General features: G+C 46.3%; 1 protein-coding gene across 2 annotated transcripts in view; it reads right to left on the bottom strand.

Moving 5' to 3' along the window:
- The window catches only part of LOC136656850 (store-operated calcium entry regulator STIMATE-like), a 48,521-nt gene extending 28,316 nt beyond the window's left edge, over positions 1–20,205 (bottom strand). The window contains exons 1-4 of one of the 2 annotated variants that reach the window (XM_066633225.1): positions 19,985–20,205; positions 7,882–7,930; positions 4,703–4,798; positions 2,742–2,863 (exon numbers count right to left, since the gene is read on the bottom strand). In XM_066633225.1, the coding sequence (XP_066489322.1) occupies positions 2,742–2,863; positions 4,703–4,798; positions 7,882–7,930; positions 19,985–20,147 (430 nt within the window). In that variant the 5' untranslated portion in view covers positions 20,148–20,205. The remainder of the gene's footprint in view (positions 1–2,741; positions 2,864–4,702; positions 4,799–7,881; positions 7,931–19,984) is intronic. The other variant, XM_066633226.1, reaches the window with a different exon arrangement.
- Positions 20,206–21,446: the final 1,241 nt, after the last annotated feature.

Here is a 21,446-nt window from a genome sequence, read left to right as displayed (position 1 = left end):
AAAAGAAATTCATACACAGACAATGGTTTTAGGCACCTCCATTACTGCTCAGGCCAAGTCTTCAAACTTCCACAGAGTGCATGCTGAGTGGTGCACTGGCTACACGGCCAGACTGGGACCAAGGAGATCAGGGTTCAAAGCCCCATCCAGCCACAAAGCTCACAAGATGGCTTCAGGTCAATCACACTCTCTCATCCTAATCTGCCCCACAGGATTGATGTAAAGATAAAACTAGTGGTGGTGATGACAGTGGGGGGAAGAGATAGAAAAAGTATCATGAATGATGCTGAGTTCCTCAGAATTGCAATGGGAGGGATACCACAGCTTTGAGAACACTATAGGTTTGTTATAGATGAGAGGTGAAACCAGAAATGCTTTCAGGATAGGATAGAGTGAATACATTTTCTTCATTTAGCAATTTCATGGTCACTTCATTGCATTTTTTTTTATCTTTATGGTATTAGATATGGTGGAACTGAGGTCACTTTCCTTTCCCTGCTGCTCTACTGGCCATGGCCAGGTAGGTGGCTAACCTATGCTGCTGCCCAAACTATCTCTAGGCACCCTCCCACCTTTTCTGTTTGAAACTGCCAAATAAAATTCATATTCCTCATCTGGATTTCATGGGCTTCAGAATCCCTTTATTTTAACCTATAACTGGGCAAAGAGGCACCTTTCAAAGTGGTGTCCTCTTATATTTAGCAGGAGGAGAGCAATTGTCCCTCTTCACCCCAGCACGGCATCTTTTTCTTGGCTGTTGCTTGATTTTTCTTCTGTATTTTTTAAACTGCAAGTCCTTTTGGGACAGGGAACCATTTACTGATTTACCCTGCCATTTAAGCTACTTTGTGAACTACTTTTTGTTGAAAATCAGTATATAAATATTCTTAATTATTTCACTGGGTATAAGCTACTATTTATTGACATTATTGTTGTGCTATTTTTATTAGATCATTGCTGGCTGCTTAATGTTATTACTTTTGTAGATTGTTTAAAATGAATTTTCTTAGGAAGTCATCCTGAAGACAAGACAAACCAACTTTTTCTCAATGACAGTGTAGTTAAATAGTTCTGCACTGAGGGCTTGATACTCACCCCAGAGGTTAACCCAAATTCTTGCCCAGAAAATTCGGTGACCTCTGTACATTATGTAAAGCAAGCCAGTATTCATAGGCAGATCTTGCATGACCTTTCTTTTAGATGCATAAAGGAAGAAATAGGGAATGAAACCCCTCATCTCTCCCAACTACTGCTCACTCACTCAGAGCCCAATCCTACGCTCGTCTACTCAGAAGTCCTGTTATAGTCAATGGAGCTTACTCCCGTTAAAGTGTGGATAGAATTGCAGCCTCACTTAGTCTCACTTCTGGTTTTGAAAAGCTAGTAACTTGTTTTTTAATGCAAGTCACAGTTGTCTGGGTGCACCCAGTCCCAAGGTCTCCATTCTCAAGGGATTCCTGGTTTTGCGTCAAAGTGCAACCCCCACTGGACAACCTTGCCATACCAGACCTAATCAATGGACATTTTACCAAGATTTCCCAAGAACAGGAGAGAATGCCCAAGCAGAGATACTGCTCTCATTCTCTGACCAATGGCTATCCATACCAAGATTCCTTTGGATGCGCCAATAGGCCTGTCAACACATGCAAAGAAAAATTTCCTCAGAACAGTCAAGAGAATGTCTCTTAGGCCAAGGATGTAAGACTTAAAAACTGATAGCAAAATACAATTTCACATTTGGTAGGAACTGCTGCCCTCCAGTGGAACTGTAAGTGGAAGACAGGGAAATGAAACATTTGCAACCTCACCCCAAAGGATTATCAAATAATGCAGTTATTTAGAGGTTACTTTATATGCATGCCATCTTAAGCCAATGTATATTAGTTTCAACTTAATACAAAAGGATAATAATGAGTATTCATGCTCTTTTGCAATGAAAAATCCGTAGGCCCTGAATGTAATTTTCCTTTTTGAGAGAGGAAAAAATCCTACTTTCAAGCTCTACCATTTACCCACTGAGAAGCTCAATTTTCATTTAGGAACAATGTAGTCCCCATGTTTCCAGAGGCAAGGGGTTTTGTTTGCTTTTTAAGTGAACACAGGATCTGTCAATATATCCAAATGACTCCAGAGATAAAAAAGCAAAGCTTCAGTGGTCTTTAAAACTCTTTGCCTGATCCAGTAATGACTAGTAGCAGCCCAAATTAATGCAGCTGAGTTTTTAAAATTGCAAGATGTGCAGAAGTAGTGATGCAAAGATACACAACAAGCATAATTTATATGCCTGGAACTGCCCTCAGAATGCCTGAATGATAGCACCTCATTTCTTTCACATCCATCCTCAAAACCCATCTTTTCCATGAAGGTTTTGGCACAATTCTTAGTCCCCATTCCTACTGAAACTAAAAAAAACTAATTCTTCCCTTGTCTAGTTATCCATTTATTATTGGCACTGACAGGCCACTTTTCCACCTAGTACATTACACTCTTCCATCCACCTCCCTCAGCTGTTGTCTCTCCTGTGTCAAATTTTAGATTTCTGCAGCAGAGGAAGGACATGTCCTCTTACTCTGTGTAAAGCACTGTGCATAGTGAAGGCACTTTACAAATAACACTACAGAACTAGTTACTTTTTTGCTTTTTTAAGAAAAGCAATTAAGCATACAGATCCCTTCTCATCATAAGCATCTGAACATGCTTATCAGGCCTGATTTGCAACAAAACAATTGGCCTCTGCTTACCATATTCGCCAAAGACCAGATGTGTGAACTTCCAGCACTCCACAACCCAGGATACCACCTTCACACCAAGCCAGATCAGCAGCATCCCCAGAGTGGCATCCAAGATGAAATTCATTAGGTAACTATGGCAGGTACAAACAAAAGCCCATGTTAACTATCACGGCAGGCCCAAGAACTCCTGGCACCTGAGATGGCATGCCCAATGCTGCCTCTTTTCATTGGCAGTGCACCAGCATCTGCTCCTCCAACACTTTAGCCCATTACTCTCTTCTTCCCCGAACCTCTGCTCCATCCTCCTCTTCCTTTGGCAATCCTAGGAGTGGATAGAGGAAGAGGTGGATCAGCAGAGATAAGCAGGTAGGCAGGCAGGCAGAGGTGGGTGCCCCCTGCCATCCTGCTGCCTGATGCAACCTTTTCAGTTGTCTTCATGGAAAGGCCACATCTGGAGTATTGTGCACAGTTCTGGTTGCTACATCTCAATAAGGATATAATGGAACTGGAAAATCATAGAATTGGAAGGGACCTAACAGGTTATCTAGTCCAACCCCCTGCCTGTAGCAGGAAATCTTCCAAGAGCAACTCCAACAGACGTTTGTCAAGCTTAAAGATCTCCAGTGACGGAGAGTCCACCACTTCCCATCTGCAATCTGCTCCACTGCTGAACTTGCCCTTCCTGATATCCAATCGTAATCTATTCTCTTGCAGTTCGTACCCAATGAATCTAGCTCTACTTTCAGGGGCAGTTGAGAACATATTTGTCCCTTCTTCCATACAACAGCTCTTCAAGTATTTGAAGAACACTATCATATCCCTTCTTAGTCTTCTTTTCTCCAGGCAAAACATACCGAGTTCCCTCAAACTTTTCTTGTAGGGCTTGTCCTCCAGTCCTCTGATCATCCTTGTCACCCTTCTCTGAACCCACTCCAGTTTGACTGCATCTTTCTTAAAGTGAAGTACCCAGAATTGGAAACAGTGCTCCAGGTGAGGTCTAACCAATGTAGAGTAAAGCGGAACCATTATTTTTTGGGACTTGGAAGCTATGGTTCTACTAAGGCAGGCTAAAATTGCATTCGCCTTCTTTGCAGCTGCATCACATGTTCATCTTGTGATCCACTGCAACTCTAAGATCCCTTTCACATGTTGTGCTGCCAAGCCACGTATCTCCTATTTTATACCTGGTTGGCAACCTTCAGTCTCGAAAGACTATGGTATGTTTATACCTGCATCTTTGATTATTTTTGCCTCTGTGCAGAACCTTACATTTGTCCCTGTTGAACTTCATCTTATTCATTTCAGCCCAGTATTCCATTTTGTCTAGGTTTTCCTGAAGGCTTCTACTGTCTTCTATTGTGTTTGCTACTCCTCCCAGCTTGGAGTCATCTGCAAATTTGATGAGGCCCCCTTGCAGCCCTTCATCTAAATCATTGATGAAAATGTTAAAGAGAACCAGGCCCAAGACAGAGCCCTGGGGCACCCCACTTGAAAGGTTCAGAAGAAGTGACCAAAATCATGACTGGGTTAGAACACCTCCCTTATGAGGAAAGACTACAATGTTTGGGGCTGTTCAGACTAGACAAGGTGTCTGAGGTAGGACATAAGTGAAAGGTATAAAATTATGCATAGGATGGATACAGGGAAGTTCTCTTCCTTCTTTCACAACACGAGACCCAGGGACATCCACTAAAATTGACTGGCAGTCAGCACAGACAAAAAGAAGTATTTCTTAACCCAGCTTGAAATTAATCTGTTGAACTCCTTGCCACATGATTTTGTTATGGCACTTGGTCCCACTTTAAAAGATTCAACACATTAATCACACATTGGTGAGGTTGGAGATTTTGTGTACTGATGCCACAGCCCTACTGTCAGCTCATAGCTACACTAGCTCCCAAATTTAATTACCTCCACCCCCAGGCAGACCCCACCCAACTTAATTCATTCCACTGCAACATCAAACTCACAGAGAGCAGGGATCTTCTTCCGTAAGGTCAGACAGGAAAACGTTGGCAAAGTGGATGAAAAGTGCCCCAATAGCTTGCTTTGAGGTATCGTAAAACCTTGAACAAGTTTAGATGAATAATATAAAGTCAGCAGGAGTGTATCACAGAGGTAAGGCAGTGAAGGACTTCAAGCAGGACACTGCTCTGGATGTTATAAGTCACAGTCCCAGTCACTCCCCATGGCTGGAAGGGCAGATAGATTGCTCAAGGTGAGGTAAGGGCAGTGCTCAACATGCAAGCATCCCTGCTTCAATTAGAGGATTGCAATTTGAAGTGAACACATTCTCACCCCCACCCCAAGCAGGGTCTTCCTCAAATTGAAATTTATGCCCATCTTTTCCATGCTCTTTTCTTTCCCAAAGCAAAAAAACACGGCCTTGGGGAAGGGAAAGGTGGTGGTAGGCAGCTGAGAGCTTCCTCAGCACAGGAGAGGCTCCACAGAGCCTGTCCTCAGTGTCAACTGGCACACACAATGTCAGTTCCATCGAGGGAGCATGGGACTTGACTACAAGGTCCATCAGGGTCTCTGAGAGGAATTTTAGAGAGTACAGTTTCTTTGGGGTCCTTTCCCTTCTCCATTTGATCATAATTTCTACAGATTACAATATATAAAACTATGTAGGCTTATACAAAGTGTGAATGCTAGTCTTCGCACATTATACGCAAACATTTTGTGAGATCTCAGGATATTTTCTTGCCCCTCCTTTGGCTTTGGGCCCTCTTTTAAAACCTAGGCCTGGGTACAATTTACATGGGCCCCCGAGTCCAACAATCTCAGCTGAGGGGCTGCCTTGCACATTAATTGCACACCTGCTCTTTGGTGTGAGCAAAGAAGCGTCTTGGCTGCCCTCCATGTGAGAGATGAAGGAGCTGCTTGTCAGCTTGCGTGGGAGGAAACTGGGGGCCAGAATGTGATACCAGATCAGAAAGAGCCATCTGAAATTTTGTGGTTCTTGAAAGATAGAACCTTTCAATTGTAAAAATCCCTACAGGGATTTAGAACAGCCTGCCTTTGTAAACCGCCTTGAATAAAGTCTGAAGAGAAATCTGACAACCAAGAAAGGCGGTATATAAATACCTGTATTATTATTATTATTATTATTATTATTATTATTAATTGCCATGGTATTACTTCTTCTGCATGCAAGTGAGCCTTCCACCATCTGCTACCCCTCCACCTTTTGCAAGGAAATGCCTTTTCACTTAGGGAAGGAGCAGACTCATGCAATATTTCTGAGCACTTTCCACCCCCATCCCACTGTCTGTCATCATGATTTATTTATGCACTACTTTTCCAACTCAATGGGGTGATGATGGAGCATTCTGCAAACAGTCATGTTGCAGTCACCCAGCCTCAGTCATCCAGCCCATTCTTCATATGCAATACAGGGACATGGTAGAACCCTGAGGTGGCATCACTTCAGACTGAAGGGAGGGGTTGGACTGCACACCTGAAGATTTTCTTGGTCTTGTAGTTTTATACTTGCAGGAAGTTTTAACTAATAAAGCATTCATATGAGGTGCCCCCTCCCCACTGGCAGATTGATGTGGTACAGATCATTCAGCTACCTCACACTGCTGAAAGTTTAAACCTAGCTTTAACCACAAAGTGGAGATTCATTCACAAGCGTAAAATGAGAGACAATATGGTGCAGTAGTTTGAACTCAGGTCTTCCCAGTCCTAATCTCGATGCTCAAAGTCCCAATTGTCTATGAAGTTTGCTGAATGATTCCACGAGTCATATGCAGTCATTCCACCAGCCTAGTCTACTCCATAGGGTTGTTGCAAGGATTTAAAAAAGAGTGGGGGGAGAGAGAAACAGAACCTTGTACAGAGACCTGTTTGGAGGAGGGGAGTGATAAGAATATCAACATATTGTTTGGAAACTATCAGTGGTAAGCTTGGGGGGACGTCTACGGGTGCAATTACCCCCAGGCAGCATGGCTCAGGGGGACGGTGCCACACCCCCAGCTGTCCCGCCCACTGCCTCCTCTACATGCGCTACCGGTAGGCCATGCACTACCTCCCTGACCCTCATAAGGCCTTCTAAGGCTTCCGGAGGGCCTTAAAATGTCATGTCGCAGCTTGGGGGTCCTCCTGGACTCGCAGCTGCTCCTGGATTCCCAGGTGGCGGCTGTGGCTAGGGGGTCCTTCGCTCAGCTTCGGCTGGTGCGCCAGCTGCAGCCATACTTGGATCGTGCAGACCTGGCCACGGTGATCCATGCCACGGCGACATCGAGGTTAGATTACTGTAACACGCTCTATGTGGGGCTGCCCCTGAAGATGGTTCGGAAACTGCAATTAGTGCAGAATGCGGCAGCCCGTGTGGTCACTGGAGCTAGGCAATTTGACTCTGTCAGTCCGCTTCTCCGGGGGCTACATTGGCTGCCCATTCGTTTCCGGGCCCAATTCAAGGTGCTGGTTTTTGACCTTTAAAGCCCTATACTGCTCTGGGCCAGGATATCTTAGAGACCGCCTACTCCTGTACAATCCGGCTCGCCCTCTCAGATAATCAGAGAAGGCCTTCTTACAAGTGCCGCCACCCAAGGAGGTCCGGGGGGGGCGGCTGCAAGAAATAGGGCCTTCTTGGTAGTGGCACCAACATTATGGAACTCCCTTCCGCTAGACTTGAGAATGGCTCTCTCTTTTGAGAGTTTCCGGCGAGGCCTGAAGACACTGCTGTTTATACAAGCCTTCTGATTTTTTGGCCTTCTTAACATTTTTTACACATCTTGTAGTTTTTTACAGGCTTGATTCCTCTGTGACTTGCTCTTTTGTGCTCTTTTTTATTCTGTCTTTTAATCTGACTACTGTTTTTATGGTCTCTGTTAATGTGTTTTTAATATGTTTTTTATCTGCTATTTATGCTAATTTATGTTTTTTAAATCTGTTTTTTACATGTTGTTAGCCGCCCTGGGTCCCTTTCAGGGAAAAGGGCGGGATACAAATAAAGTTTATTATTATTATTATTATGTCCAGTTTTTCAGGGAAACCAGAGGAGACTTTTTAAGGCCCTTGGAAGGCGGGTAGGGGGTGGCACTTCCAGGTTTGACCCTGGGCAGCACAGTGGCCAGGACCTGCATTGGAAACAGTTTTTTTTATCAAAAATTAAAAATAAAAATAAAAACACAGGTCTTACCATATCCTCCAAGGTCGTCTCTCTGCTTTTGGTTCCTTAAATCGTTTTACTGTAAAGGACAGAACAAAAAAGAGGGCTTATAAAGGGAAGTGGGAAGGGGTGGGGCTTACTTCAAAACAAGGCCAGACTGAGAAGGGCAGACCCTCAGCTCTTTGTAGCAGATTTTTTCTCAAATATACAGTACTGCATGTAATGGGCTGTCTAGAGATAAGAAAATCAGAGCTCCCAAAGTCTGAGGGTCTTTTTCAAGCTACCCAAGAACTTGTAGCCAGAGATGCTGAACCTGAAACCTTCCACGTGCAATTTCCACACTAGATTCCAAAGTATGTAGGAAATTCACCAGGGAGATTCCAAAGGGTAGAGCAACATCCCTGCACCCACAGAGAATAGTGGCAAATGGTAGCTTTCAATTATTACCAGAATTTCAGGCTACATGTCCTTGGACCTCTTCTCTTTGTGCACTTACTGTGTACATCCTACTATACCAACATGCCATATTGCTATAAATGACCGATGTACGAGCCAGTGATTTCAGAACACATAGTGTAAAACATTGAATTTAGTCAGCTGATATTTAATGCTGCCTCATCAATAAGAGTTATGACTGGGGGCCTTTTTAAAAACTATTTCTCAAGTGCACACAACTGAAGAAGTTTTATTTGAATTCTGAATTTGTCCAGTGTCAACGCACATGGTGTACTCAGTGCTATTTTTACTTTAGATGCTGATTTTAGTCTCTCAACACTTTTATATGCATCCAAGATCTTCTCCCTCCCCCAATGCAACTTTTTAGGCCAACCAAACTAAATCAGATCCTGTGGCCTCCAGAAACCCCCATAATACTGACTGGTGTTCCTAGCGCTCTCAGCAGAGCCAGCTCTGAATTAATGCCCTATTATGCAGTTAATTATATTTCTATCATACTCACTTTTATCTCCCAATACAGTTGTTTTACTGCCTGTGATAATTACACCATCTCTGATAACTCTCTTAAATCTAATGAGCCTTGACCAGACCTGCTCAAAAAGGCACCATGTCATTAACTTCTTTCCTTTTTAAGTTGTCTTATCAGTGTCTACAACTGTGTTTTGAGCTTTGACAGCTCTGCGTCCACAATTTTTATTAGACAATAATAATAATAACAACAATAATAATATCCTCTGATCTCCTGCCAAGCTAAGAATCCGCTTCTCTTCCAAACTGATAAACTTCCTTGCCTTTATTTGCTATGAAGATGAGAGTCAGTCAACAGGTTGTAATTTGTCTCTCCTATAACAATGAAGGACTCTCATTTAGCGCTACAGGAGAAAACCAAATGAGCTGCAATTGAGTTCACAGTTGAGATGGAAATGAAACTTGCTCCAGACACCTGTGAGCCCAAATCAGAAGATGGCAAAAGGCTTCAATCCACCTTCACAGCTTTGCTACCTATTATCTTCCAAATGTCTCCCACTGAATTCAATGGGAGTTGTAGACTTCCATGAGCAGATAAAAGGTGGGACAAGAGGGTCCAGCAGGGAAAGGGGAAGAGGAAGTCAAACGAACTCGCCTCACAGAAAGTCACAATTTTCCATGCAAGATCCATGATTGCATACAATGCAAGGCATGCATACAATGCCTGTCCTTATACCACATTTTTCATTTGGTGAATGCTTGTTTAATGACATGAATTCACTCACTTCAATCGCTCCCTTGCTCAATACCTTTTATTGTGAAGGTGTGCAGAGAACACACCTGTGCACATGTGTATGTGGTGCTGGTACCTGCCAGAGGAACATGGTCCAGGACAGATGCTATCTCCAGGGCTGATGGCAAGAAGCCTTAGACCCACAGACCAAAGTAAAGGTCACACCTTTGATTGATCAGTGCAATCACTGCCAATCCCCATCAGACTGGTTCAGATGGGGTTCCACCTGCTCTAAAATTCTAATGAAACCATCGAGCACTGCCAGCACAGCAACTTTGACCTGGTGACAAAAGCCATTTTTAGGAGCTTCCTGACCCAGGCAAACAAGCAGTTAGCAAAAAAAAAAAAAAAAGAGGATTGCCCACTGGTGGCAGGAGAGGCAGAGCCTTGCCTAGTCCAGCAAAAGAAAAAAAAAGGGAAAGGACTCAACAAGTTAAAAAAACATACCTTTTCCCTTTCCAAAGCTGCTCCGTTCTGCTGCACTTCCAGTTCAGTTCATTTGAACACATACACTTAAAACACAGAGGCAACAAGGAGAGTTGCCAATCAGTCTGAGCAGTTCCTTATGGTGGCTTGCAAGGGACAAAACAGGCAGGGACTCCACTGTAAGTAAAGCCAGCAGGGAGTGCTACTTATGTCATCAACATCAGACACAACAAGCAGAGTTGCTTCTCAGCTCACTGTAGGAGGAAATGAAAAACATAGTATGCCTGCATGAAAGCACCCAGTTCCGAGAAAAGCCGGTAACTGAGGCATGCCTCTCTCCTTCTACAGCACTGCACCTGCGTCAGTGCCACATACCCTGGCGCCATGTGCTCAACACAAACGAAGGGGGGAGACACATGATCCTGCAGGGAGGGAGCTGAGATTAGTTGGAAGAAGTAAGTTATACTTTGATTTTGTTTCCTGACCCTTCCCTCTGACACAGAGTGCATTTTGACAATTGCACTCTGGTTGGCAACACTGAGAGAAAGAGAGGCTGACTTTGGTGGACACCACCAAAATTGAGAGAGAGACAGAATTTGAAAAAGGAGATAATGTCTGTAGAAAGGAGTAAGTTACAGCGTGTGCAGAGTGCAGATCAAGGGGGGAAGGGGGGCAGAGAGAGCATTTAAAGGTGCTGTGCTTTACTGGTCATTGACTGGCAGTTGGCAGAGACTCTCTGTGCACATCTCTGGTTGTAGACATTGCCTGGTTGGCACAGAGCCTGACCTGAGGTGGTAGGTGAGAGAGAGAGAAGGAATGTAAGATCTGTGTGGACAGAGAGAGTGTGCAGAGTGCAGGGGGGAGATAAAGGGGTGAGGGATGTAACTGAGCTTAAGATGTCCTTAACTGTAACTGAGCTTGAGAGAGAGAGAGAGAGAGAGAGAGAGAGAGAGAGAGAGAGCCCACTATGTGAACAGTGTGAGAGCATGCAGAGTGCAGATGGGGAGTGGTCCCACACTCAGCTTGGTTTGTTTTGCATCTCTCTTTTCTATTCAACTTGGTGTGATTTGGACTTACTGTGGCTAGGAGTAGTGTATTTTGCGTCTCATGCAAAACATGAGATGTTTTCCACAGTGGCTGGGCTCTCTTTTTCAGAGCCCTTTGAGAGCACAGAAATTTAGATAGGTCAACCAGAAAACCAGTCAGTGAACTACTTTTGTTTGTAGTCTATAAAAGTGGTTAACTGTTCATCATCACCATTAACACTGAACCAGTGTGCCAGGAATGCCCCTATGCCCCATGTGTTTCCAACCCAGAAATCCAGCACGGATTGAAATAGAGGTGTTTTTATTGCACAGAGTGGGCTTTCACACCATTCCATTCTATCCCCAGGCCAAGAGCCTTTGGTGCCTTGCTGATGTCAAGAAGCAAGGACTTAGCCGACACCACAAATAACTCTCTGGCTCTCACAGTAGCTGCTGAGGGTAGCTCCATGAGTTGGCTTTCTTTACGAATGGTATGGGACATTTTCCTTCCAGCACAGGTGCCAGGGCACTGCAAGGTTCCACATTTGTTTACACAAGGGAAGGTGCCAGGTCAGAGTGTCAAAGCTCTCTCACTCTGACATGGAGCCTTTTGCTCAGGTGAACAAACAAATTCATGGCCTGGAAGTCTGGCGGTCACATCACAGATCACCACCATACATCTGGGACAGCACGCTCCACAATGCTGTGCCTCACCAGTCTCTAACCTCACCACATGTCACCGGTTCTTTGGTGAATTGTGTTCTGAGAGACTTCTTTTTTTCATTTAAGTAAGCTGCTCGGGAGTGAGGGAATGGAGTTCATTGAAGTGTGTTCTTTATTTCTGTGGTGTGTGTTGGGGCATGCAGAAATCCAGAACATTGAGCCCATTAATTCATTCAACTAAATTCCATCTCAAATGTATTTATATAAATTTATTTTTCACGCCCTCGACACCATGCCAGACATATGATGCGGCCAGTGGCGTAGCTAATGATTGTGTAGCCCGGTTCAAAATGTTGCCCTGGAAGTGATGTCAGAACTGTAAGTGACATCACACCCATGCTTTTTAAAAAGTAAAAATTGGGAGGAACCCACCTGCTCTACCCAACAGCTCAAAACCCACTTCCTCTGCTGCTTCCCCCCAGTCAGTGGCATAGCTAAGGCATATATCTGCTACCTGGGGTCAAAGAAGATTTTGTAGTCCCCCCTGAATGACAAAATCAAATTTAATTAAGTAAATAAATAAAAAGTTATTGGTTCTATGCGGTACATCTCATTGGCACTCAGAACAATCAGTCTCATAGGTCTGTTTGGAGTTAAGCAAACCTACATTTTGTTCCACAAGGCAGTTGTGCTTTCATTTTCTGGTTAATTGGCCATAACATTTGATAGAATTCAGATATTCCAGTGCAGTTTGTTTCACTACGTTCTGCATTAAATTACCTTTCCAATGATATATAACATGATTCATACATACCAAGATTTTCGCAATTTTGGTCACTAGTGTAAAACTCAGCGGGTTGCCTCCCTAAAGCTTGATGCCAGGTGCAACTGCTACCCTCTGCACCCCCTTAGCTATGCCACTGGATGCAGCCCTCCAGTCAAAAAGTTTAGAGACCCTACTCTAAGGCTGCGGTTCTCAAACTCTCAGGGAACTGGAGGACTGCAGTAAGTACCTGTGTGAGAGCGGGAAAGGCAGAAGGGGTGGGGGGAAGGCAGTGACACGATCCCCAGGATCACGTCACTAAGGGGGCTGCAGGAACTTGCATGTACTCACCAGTCACTGAAGCAGCCTCCCAGGGGTGCGGGGAACCCTCTGCGACCCTCTGCAGGGCTCCCCATGCTGTAGAAAGTGAAAGCGGAGTAATCACTTCCTGCCTCCACAAAACCGGAAGTGGGCGTGATCGCTCCACTGTCACTTTCTAACACTTGGGAGCCCTACAGAGGGTCACACAGGGCTCCCCGAACCCTGGGGAGGCTGCTGCAGGGACTGGTAAGTACATGCCAGTCCCTGCAGCCCACTTAGCAACGCAATCCTGGGGATTGTGTTGCTGCCCCCGTCCCTTGAGCGGAAAGAGTCCAGGGCCCTCAGGCTGAGATGTCGCGACACCCCAGTTTGAGAAGCCCTGCTCCAAGGAATGGCATTCTAAGGTCACAAGCCACATGCAATGCTCACCGGCAAATGGCATATTATGTTAAGTGCATAGTGTGACCCTTTGTGCTTATTTTCTTGTTGCAAACGAAGATCCTAGGACCAAATGTGATTTGTGATTGCAGTTTGAGCAAAACATTTTTCTACACTGAGACACTGCTAATCAGAACCTTCAGATCTCCTCCCACTACAGGCAAAAGAAGGAATATAAAACTCAGAGGCTCATCATTGTTCATTCCCAAACCTTCAAACCTTGATTTGAAAGTTAGTCTGAAAGTTAGCCACTATCTTCCCAGTCTTGGTTCCCTTGCAGCAACAGGACTGCCAAGAATAACCCTGGCCGAGATGACTCAATGAGAGGAAGGAAGAGGTGTGAGAACCCAAAATATGAACCAGGCAGCAGAATGGGGAGTAAGTCGGTGAAATAAAGCGGCTTTCAGTACATACTCTATCTCACCGCAAACAACTTTAAACAAAACAAATGCTCTGAGGCAATGCTCTGAGGCCCTGATGGCATCCACCCAAGAGTTATTAAGGAATTGAAGAATGAAGTTGCAGATCTCTTGACTAAGATATGCAACTTGTCCCTCAAAACAGCCATGGTGCCAGAAGATTGGAGGATAGCAAATGTCACGCCGATCTTTAAAAAGGGAAAGAGTGGGGATCCGGGAAACTATAGGCTGGTCAGCCTAACATCTATACCGGGTAAGATGGTGGAATGCCTCATGAAAGATAGAATCTCAAAACACATAGATGAACAGGCCTTGCTGAGGGAGAATCAGCATGGCTTCTGTAAGGGTAGCCTTGCCTCACGAACCTTATAGAATTCTTTGAAAAGGTCAACAGACATGTGGATGTGGGAGAACCCGTGGACATTATATATCTGAACTTTCAGAAGGCGTTCAACACGGTCCCTCACCAAAGGCTACTGAAAAAACTCCACAGCCAGGGAATTAGAGGACAGGTCCTCTCATGGATTGAGAACTGGTTGGAGGCCAGGAAGCAGAGAGTGGGTGTCAATGGGCAATTTTCACAATGGAGAGAGGTGAAAAGCGGTGTGCCCCAAGGAACTGTCCTGGGACCGGTGCTTTTCAACCTCTTCATAAATGACCTAGAGACAGAGGTGAGCAGTGAGGTTGCAAAGTTTGCAGACGACACCAAACTTTTCCGAGTGGTGAAGACCAGAAGTGATTGTGAGGAGCTCCAGAAGGATCTCTCCAAACTGGCAGAATGGGCAACAAAATGGCAGATACGCTTCAATGTCGGTAAGTGTAAGGTCATGCACATTGGGGCAAAAAATCGAAACTTTAGATATAGGCTGATGGGTTCTGAGCTGTCTGTGACAGATCAGGAGAGAGATCTTGGGGTGGTGGTGGACAGGTCGATGAAAGTGTCGACCCAATGTGCGGCGGCAGTTAAGAAGGCCAATTCTATGCTTGGGATCATTAGGAAAGGTATTGAGAACAAAACAGCTAATATTATAATGCCGTTGTACAAATTGATGGTAAGGCCACACCTGGAGTATTGTGTCCAGTTCTGGTCGCCGCATCTCAAAAAAGACATAGTGGAAATGGAAAAGGTGCAAAAGGGAGCAACTAAGATGATTACTGGGCTGGGGCACCTTCCTTACGAGGAAAGGCTACGGTGTTTGGGCCTCTTCAGCCTAGAAAAGAGACGCCTGAGGGGGAACATGATTGAGACATACAAAATTATGCAGGGGATGGACAGAGTGGATAGGGAGATGCTCTTTACACTCTCACATAACACCAGAACCAGGGGACATCCACTAAAATTGAGTGTTGGGAGAGTTAGAACAGACAATTTCTTTACTCAGCATGTGGTTGGTCTGTGTGGTTGGTCTGTGTTTCCCCTGGGGGCTGGGGATAAGAATAGGCCCTCAGTTTGGCTGTACCTGTCGTAAGAGGCGACTAAACAGCCACCGGGTAGATGGGACTCGTCAGCCTGGGAAGGCAGCTCATCTGAGAGAAGGAAAACTCTGATCCCAAACCTCCACTGCCTTGTGGCTACATCCAGTTATGGATAAGGCTTCAGGAGTCAACCTCGAGGCAAAATCCGGAGCTGGAGTCCCTGAGGCAGTTCGTGGCTGAACACAGTCACATTCTGGCAACTCCTGCGACGCCGCTGGAACCAACTGTATTGGCTTCTGCCTTTCCATTGGACCATTTCAGCGACGTGGAGAGGGGGGATTTGCTGCATGGGTAACAGCCTATCCTCCATACCTACTTTACCCAGGCTTCGCGCACTGGAGAGGACACTCTGTTCCAGAACCACCATTCAGAGCGTGACACCATAGTCTTCCGAGACTGAAGGATGCCAACAAAAAAAAGGTTGGTCTGTGGAACTCCTTGCCACAGGATGTGGTGCTGGCGTCTAGCCTGGGCGCCTTTAAAAGGGGATTGGACAAGTTTCTGGAGGAAAAATCCATTACGGGGTACAAGCCATGATGTGTATGCGCAACCTCCTGATTTTAGAAATGGGTTATGTCAGAATGCCAGATGCAAGGGAGAGCACCAGGATGAGGTCTCTTGTTATCTGGTGTGCTCCCTGGGGCATTTGGTGGGCCACTGTGGGATACAGGAAGCTGGACTAGATGGGCCTATGGCCTGATCCAGTGGGGCTGTTCTTATGTTCTCTGCATGTCCAGGCACCAGAGAGCTATATTTGACAGACACCTATGTGACAGTTACCATTCCTACCACACAGTTAACTAGAGAATCACAGAGCCAAAAGACAATCTTTTATACCACCCATGGCAAACCTGGCTTCAACAGTTTCCAAATTAACGTATCAGTAAGCTGGTAGGTAGACAGCTTCAGAGGGCAGGCCTACTCAGGCACATTCAGCCCTCCCAGAGCTCCCAATCTTCTTCCTGGCTGCCATGGGACATATCACAACCTAAAAGTCCATTTTAAAAATGCAGAGGTGCATGACACATAGATTTTCCTGACTAAAATCTGTTCCAAAATATTAACCTTTCCTTGTAGGGAATTTGTTCCAATGCCCTGATCCTTTTTGGGTTGCTCCCTTCTGCATCTTTTCCAGCTCTGCAATGTCTTTTTTGAGATGTAAATATAGTTATATTGAGCGTGTAAACAAGCTCTTAATCCAGGCAACTGCAATGCCAAAAGCTGCCTTGGGGAAGGGCTCTTTTTTGGTAAGCAAATGGCACAAGGGGAGGTAACTTTCTCTTCCTCACACACTGTAGCTCTAATCAGAATTGGGTCCCCTCTGCTTGAATGGAAGCAGTGGCAGTTTTGCTCTTAAGGACACAGTTAAGCAAATATTTAATTTGGGCCCTAGTTTTTAAAGGTCTTGACTCAGAAGTTAATTGAAAAGGGAGAAATTCACAATTATGGCATCTACTATCACTGCTGGATTGCCCAGTCACAATGCAAACAGAGCAACCAGGAGTAAAGAGCAGTTTGGGCATTCATGCAAACTTGCAGCCAGTTCTTTTGCTTCAGGCTTTTAGTCTTGAGCTCTGTAAGCAACTGGAGCGCCAGAGAAAAGGGGAAAATATACTTTTACAAAAGTATGGGTTGAAAGGAAATAGACTGGGATACAGCTAAGTCAGGAGTTTGAGAGTTCATTTGGCTTGAACCTGGCAGAAGAGGCTTCACTAAGCTGTACCCCTTTTTACCCAGTCACCACCTGTTCATGTGGTCACATGGTGGTATTCACACTCAGCACCCGCTACCCAATGACATTTCCTCAGTGCTTCCAAACCAGAAACAACCAGTGGGGGCAGGAAGAACAACTTCCTGCTCCTGCCCTCCCTCTGAACTTGCATCATGATGATGACACCATATTGCACCTTCATGAAGACAAATCAGAGTGAAGGTATGAGCAGGAAGTCATGCTTCTTGCATCCATTCTGGTATTTCCAGGGCAAAATATGTTTGTAGGGAAACACACATCACCTGTCTTCATACCTTCCCCCAAAATCATGCCCCACTGCCATCTTCTGAGCCTATTAACAGGATGGCAAATTTTGAGGAGGGCACTTTGACTCAGCACAGGGCTAGAGAAATCAAAGACAGCCTGTTGCCCCTTCAACAACTGCTGAAAGCATCTTCAACCATCTGTTGGCCTCACCCTATCCCATCTTGCACTCTAGCTGGGGAAGCATGAAGATAAAAGCCTACTTTTTGTAGGCTCAGATCTCCATCAGAGACAGATGGCACTCAAATATTTCTAGGCACAAGGTCCATCTGCAGGGCCCCGGACAATCCCAACTAATGGGCAAGCTTAGACCACCCTGAGGGGGTTCCCATTCTCAGCAACGCTGCTCATCCAGATGGCTTGGTCTGTGAAACAATGGCAGGAGGTGATTGAACAGCTGCATGGCGGAGTCTAACAAGCAACATGTTGCCAAACTAAACAGTAGCCAAACTCTTTAAGTCAAGACTGTGCATCTGGCTGGGTGCCTTGCATAGCGAAGATGAATCAAAGGGGAGTGAGTACATGTGTTGATGGCAGACAGACATGATGCTAGAGTTGCAGGAAAAATCTGTGCTGTAGATCAACAAGCTATGGTTTTCACAACAGCAGCTGTCTGGGAGAGATCCTCAAGGCAGCCACAGTTCATTAGAACCCTAGAGGTCAAAGTTTCTATTTAAACAATTACGTTTCTAGGCCTTATGACTGCAGAAGTACTTATGAGTGCAGAAGAAAACTGAGTAAGTATCCTCCCCACTTTGTCTCCCCACCACCACACTGAGGGACAGGAAATAAAACTCCTGGACTGGGGGAAACAAGGGTACTCCACTGGGAGCAGGCCCTGCAGAAAGAATTCCACACTTATGGTACGTTGATAGTATACCTTGTTCAAAAGGGTATGGGCAGGCCAATGAAAGCAGAAGTCAAAGAAGTCCCTTAACACAGAATTAAATATACTAAAATTCAGGGCCTAATCCTATCCAAATTTCCAGCCCTGATGCAGCTACAGTGCAACCCAGAGGAAAGGGAACAAACATCCCCCTACCTTGAGGAGGCCTTTGTGACTGCCTCTCCACCACAAGATGCAGTGTAGACCCCAATGACACCGCTGCACAGGCGCTGGAAAATTGGATGGGCTTGGGCCCTCAGCCAGACTAAAATACAAAACAAGGATGAACATTTATCCACCAACAGAATATTAACTTCTCAAACAGTCCAAGCAAGTCTGAAAGATGGTCAAGTTGAGAGTTTGGCAGGTCTCCAATGGGGAATTCTTCAATGGGGGGACAGAGCACAAGGCACACCTCATATCCAGAACACTTCCTAATGCACCCTCATTGTTTAAATCTGACACCAGGGTGCCATTGATAAGGAGATACCCTTGGTCACAAAGACTGCAGAGCACTGAGTTGCCAACGTTTTCCTGGTCCTGGTCCTGATCCTGTGCCGCTAAGAGCAGCATGGTCTGCATTTGTGGCTAGTCATGCTTATCACCACACAATGAAAAGTTCCATCAGTTGCTTTCTGCAAAACAAGCTGATGCTAGACATACTACGAAGGCAGTCTTTTCCAGACCATCTGAAAATGGTATCTGCAGTAGGGGAGGAAGTAATATTCTAGAGCCCCCCCCCCCCTTAGGAAGCAGGTGCCCATTATTCCCCAGCTAAATGCAAAGGCCAAACTTGTAAAGAGAAAGGGGAGGCTAGATCCCCACAGTTTACTTCCTCTCTTATGATACACAGAACACTCAAATCCCTTCAAACATGATTGTGCAAAGAAACAGAAAAAAATTAAAATTAGGGCTGCACCCCACATCTTAGCGAAACCATGAATTTCAATCCATTAATTCATTATATAAATGTACAGAATAATAGGTTTAAAAGAACACATGCCTTTTTCCGCATTAAAAGAGAGTTATACATATGTTACACAGCAGATACGTTCAGTTTTTCTAATTACCTTTATTTAAAAATCATAAATGTTAATGTACACAGCATGATTACATTGCTCTTGAAGCCATTAAGAACTTTTTGGTCAGTTAATCATCTGATTAAAATGCTTTCTTAAAGTTAAGGGCATCTGTGCAGGAGATCCACTGTCACTTGCCACAGGGCAGGTACAGCAAATGAGAGGCAAGAAATGGTGGGGGCAAGAAGAGATCACAGTGGTGGTGGGGGAACTGATGCCATAACCACTTGTAAAAAAAACTTTGCACGTGCACAAGAAATGTCCATCCACTTCTTGGTTTAAGTTCAGAGCGCTTTTAACATTTCCATGCAGGAAAGATGTGCAGGGATGTGTGGTGGGTAGGGAGGCTGGTGAGGCAGAGCCTCCCCACTGGAATCCTTTGAAAAGTGGAAGGCACCCTTCCACACCGTGGAAGGCACCCAAGCACCCACAACTCATACACAGTGAGGCAGGTGAGCTTTTCCACTGGAGTCTTTTGAAAAGTGCCTCCGCTGTGGAAGGCACCCAACCACCCACAACTCACGCACAGTAAGGCAGGTGAGGCAGAGCCTCCCCACTGGAGCCCGTCGAAAAGAGCCGCCGCTGTGGGAGGCACCCAAGCACCCACAAACCAAGTGCAATGAGGCAGGTGAGGCAGAGCCTCCCCACCGGAGCGCTTAGAGAAGCGCCGCCGCCGTGGGAGGCACCCAAGCACCGAGTTGCGCGTGGGTTGTGGGTACTTGGGTGCCTCCCAGGGCGGCCGCGCTTTGCGAAGGATTCCAGTGGGGACCTGCCTCCCCACCCACCGCAGGTCCCTGCGATGCGGGGAGAGAAAAGGAGCAGGCGAAGGCTCCGGGAGAACCAGAGCCCGGTCCGAGGAAAGGAGGAGAAGGGCGGCGGACTTACGCATGAGCGTGCTGAAGGCCACCACCGCCAGCAGCGCCTGGATGAGCACCCCGAACCTGTCGAGCAGCGCCCCGTTGTCGCAGCCCTGCGGCCGGATCTTCAGCTGGGTCAGGTTCGGGGCCAGCAGGAGCGAGCGGCTGGAGGAGGGGAGGAGGAGAGCCATCGCCGGACGCAGACAAAGGCAGCCGCAGCCCCTGCCACGCGCTTAGAGCCGGGCGGGAGCAGGCAGCCTCCTCCGCGGAGCCCCGCTTCCCCCGAGGCGGAGCCAGGCGCACAGGGAGGTGGCCACGCCCCGAAAGGGAAAGGCCGAGGCGGTGGGGCTTCGGTGTCCAGAGTGCTGGCGTTTGGGGCGGCGCCCCCCCAGCTCACCACGTGTGGCGCAGACATGACCTGTGGAACTCACAGCCACCACAACTGGCACTTTCAAGACGACCCAGTGCAGGGCTGGCCCCAGGTCTCCTGGCAGAGTATCAAATGCTGCCCTCCTTACCTGGTCATGTGCCAGCCACCTTATCCTCTCACTCCCTGGACTAGAAAAGGAAGAGGGGAGGGGAGCAGAATGGAAGCGGAAGGCAGCAGAGATGCTCCAGCCCCATTCTGACCTTTTCTGCATGTTTCCTCTTCCATCCCACCCTTTTCCAGGCCAAGGTGGGGCCGGAGCCAGGGAGAGGCTGAAGGTGGACGCCCCCCCACCAGTCTGCTGCCTAAGGCGATCATTTCAGTCACCCTCATGGATGGGCCTGCCATGACCCCATGTATTGTTACCCCTTCAAAGCATGAAGTTTAGGTGGGTCTGGGGAAAGATGAGATCCAAGGCTATGGATTTGCCCCAAAAGCTGAATGAAACATTGTAAGAGCATGAGGAGGGCTCTGCTGAAAACCAAACACCCATCTAGTCAAGGATCCTGCTTCCAACAGTGGCCATACAGGTCCTTTGGGAGGTCCACATTGCTTCTCCCCTCACTCCCCGCCCCCGCCAGCAATTGGCAGGAAGCATAATGTTTAAGAAGGGCCTGAATTTAGGAGAGGGCCCTCAGTTTGTCAGTCATCCGCTAAAAACAGCCCACTTTCCCCGGTATCTGAACAGTGCCATCAGTGGCATAGCTAGAAGGGAGGGGTACATTGCTCTGAGTACCACACCTTGAGGGGTTGCCAATCCACACCCACAACCACAGACCTGAGGTGAAAAAAGCAGTCTAAAGTTTCCAGGGAGGCCTCAGGAGACCTTAGAAAGGCTCTTCTGGTTTTTCTGAAAATTGCAGCTCCAGTCTGCCAAAGGAGCGTTGAGCATATCTCCACCTTTACATGTCCAGAATTGTCTTGTCACAGTGACATGTCTTGTGCTTCCAACAGATTCTTCACACCTAGCTCCAAGCAGCTGCCTGGGTCATGTCCTTATGTCACAACAATTCCATTTGGATTATGTAGTACAAGCTCTTCTCAAGGGCTTGTCATTCTGAGC

Source organism: Tiliqua scincoides, chromosome 7 (assembly GCF_035046505.1).
Source record: "Tiliqua scincoides isolate rTilSci1 chromosome 7, rTilSci1.hap2, whole genome shotgun sequence".
NCBI lineage: Eukaryota > Metazoa > Chordata > Lepidosauria > Squamata > Scincidae > Tiliqua > Tiliqua scincoides.
Note: the sequence above shows the minus strand (reverse complement) of the source record. Positions and strands in the feature narration are given on the sequence as shown.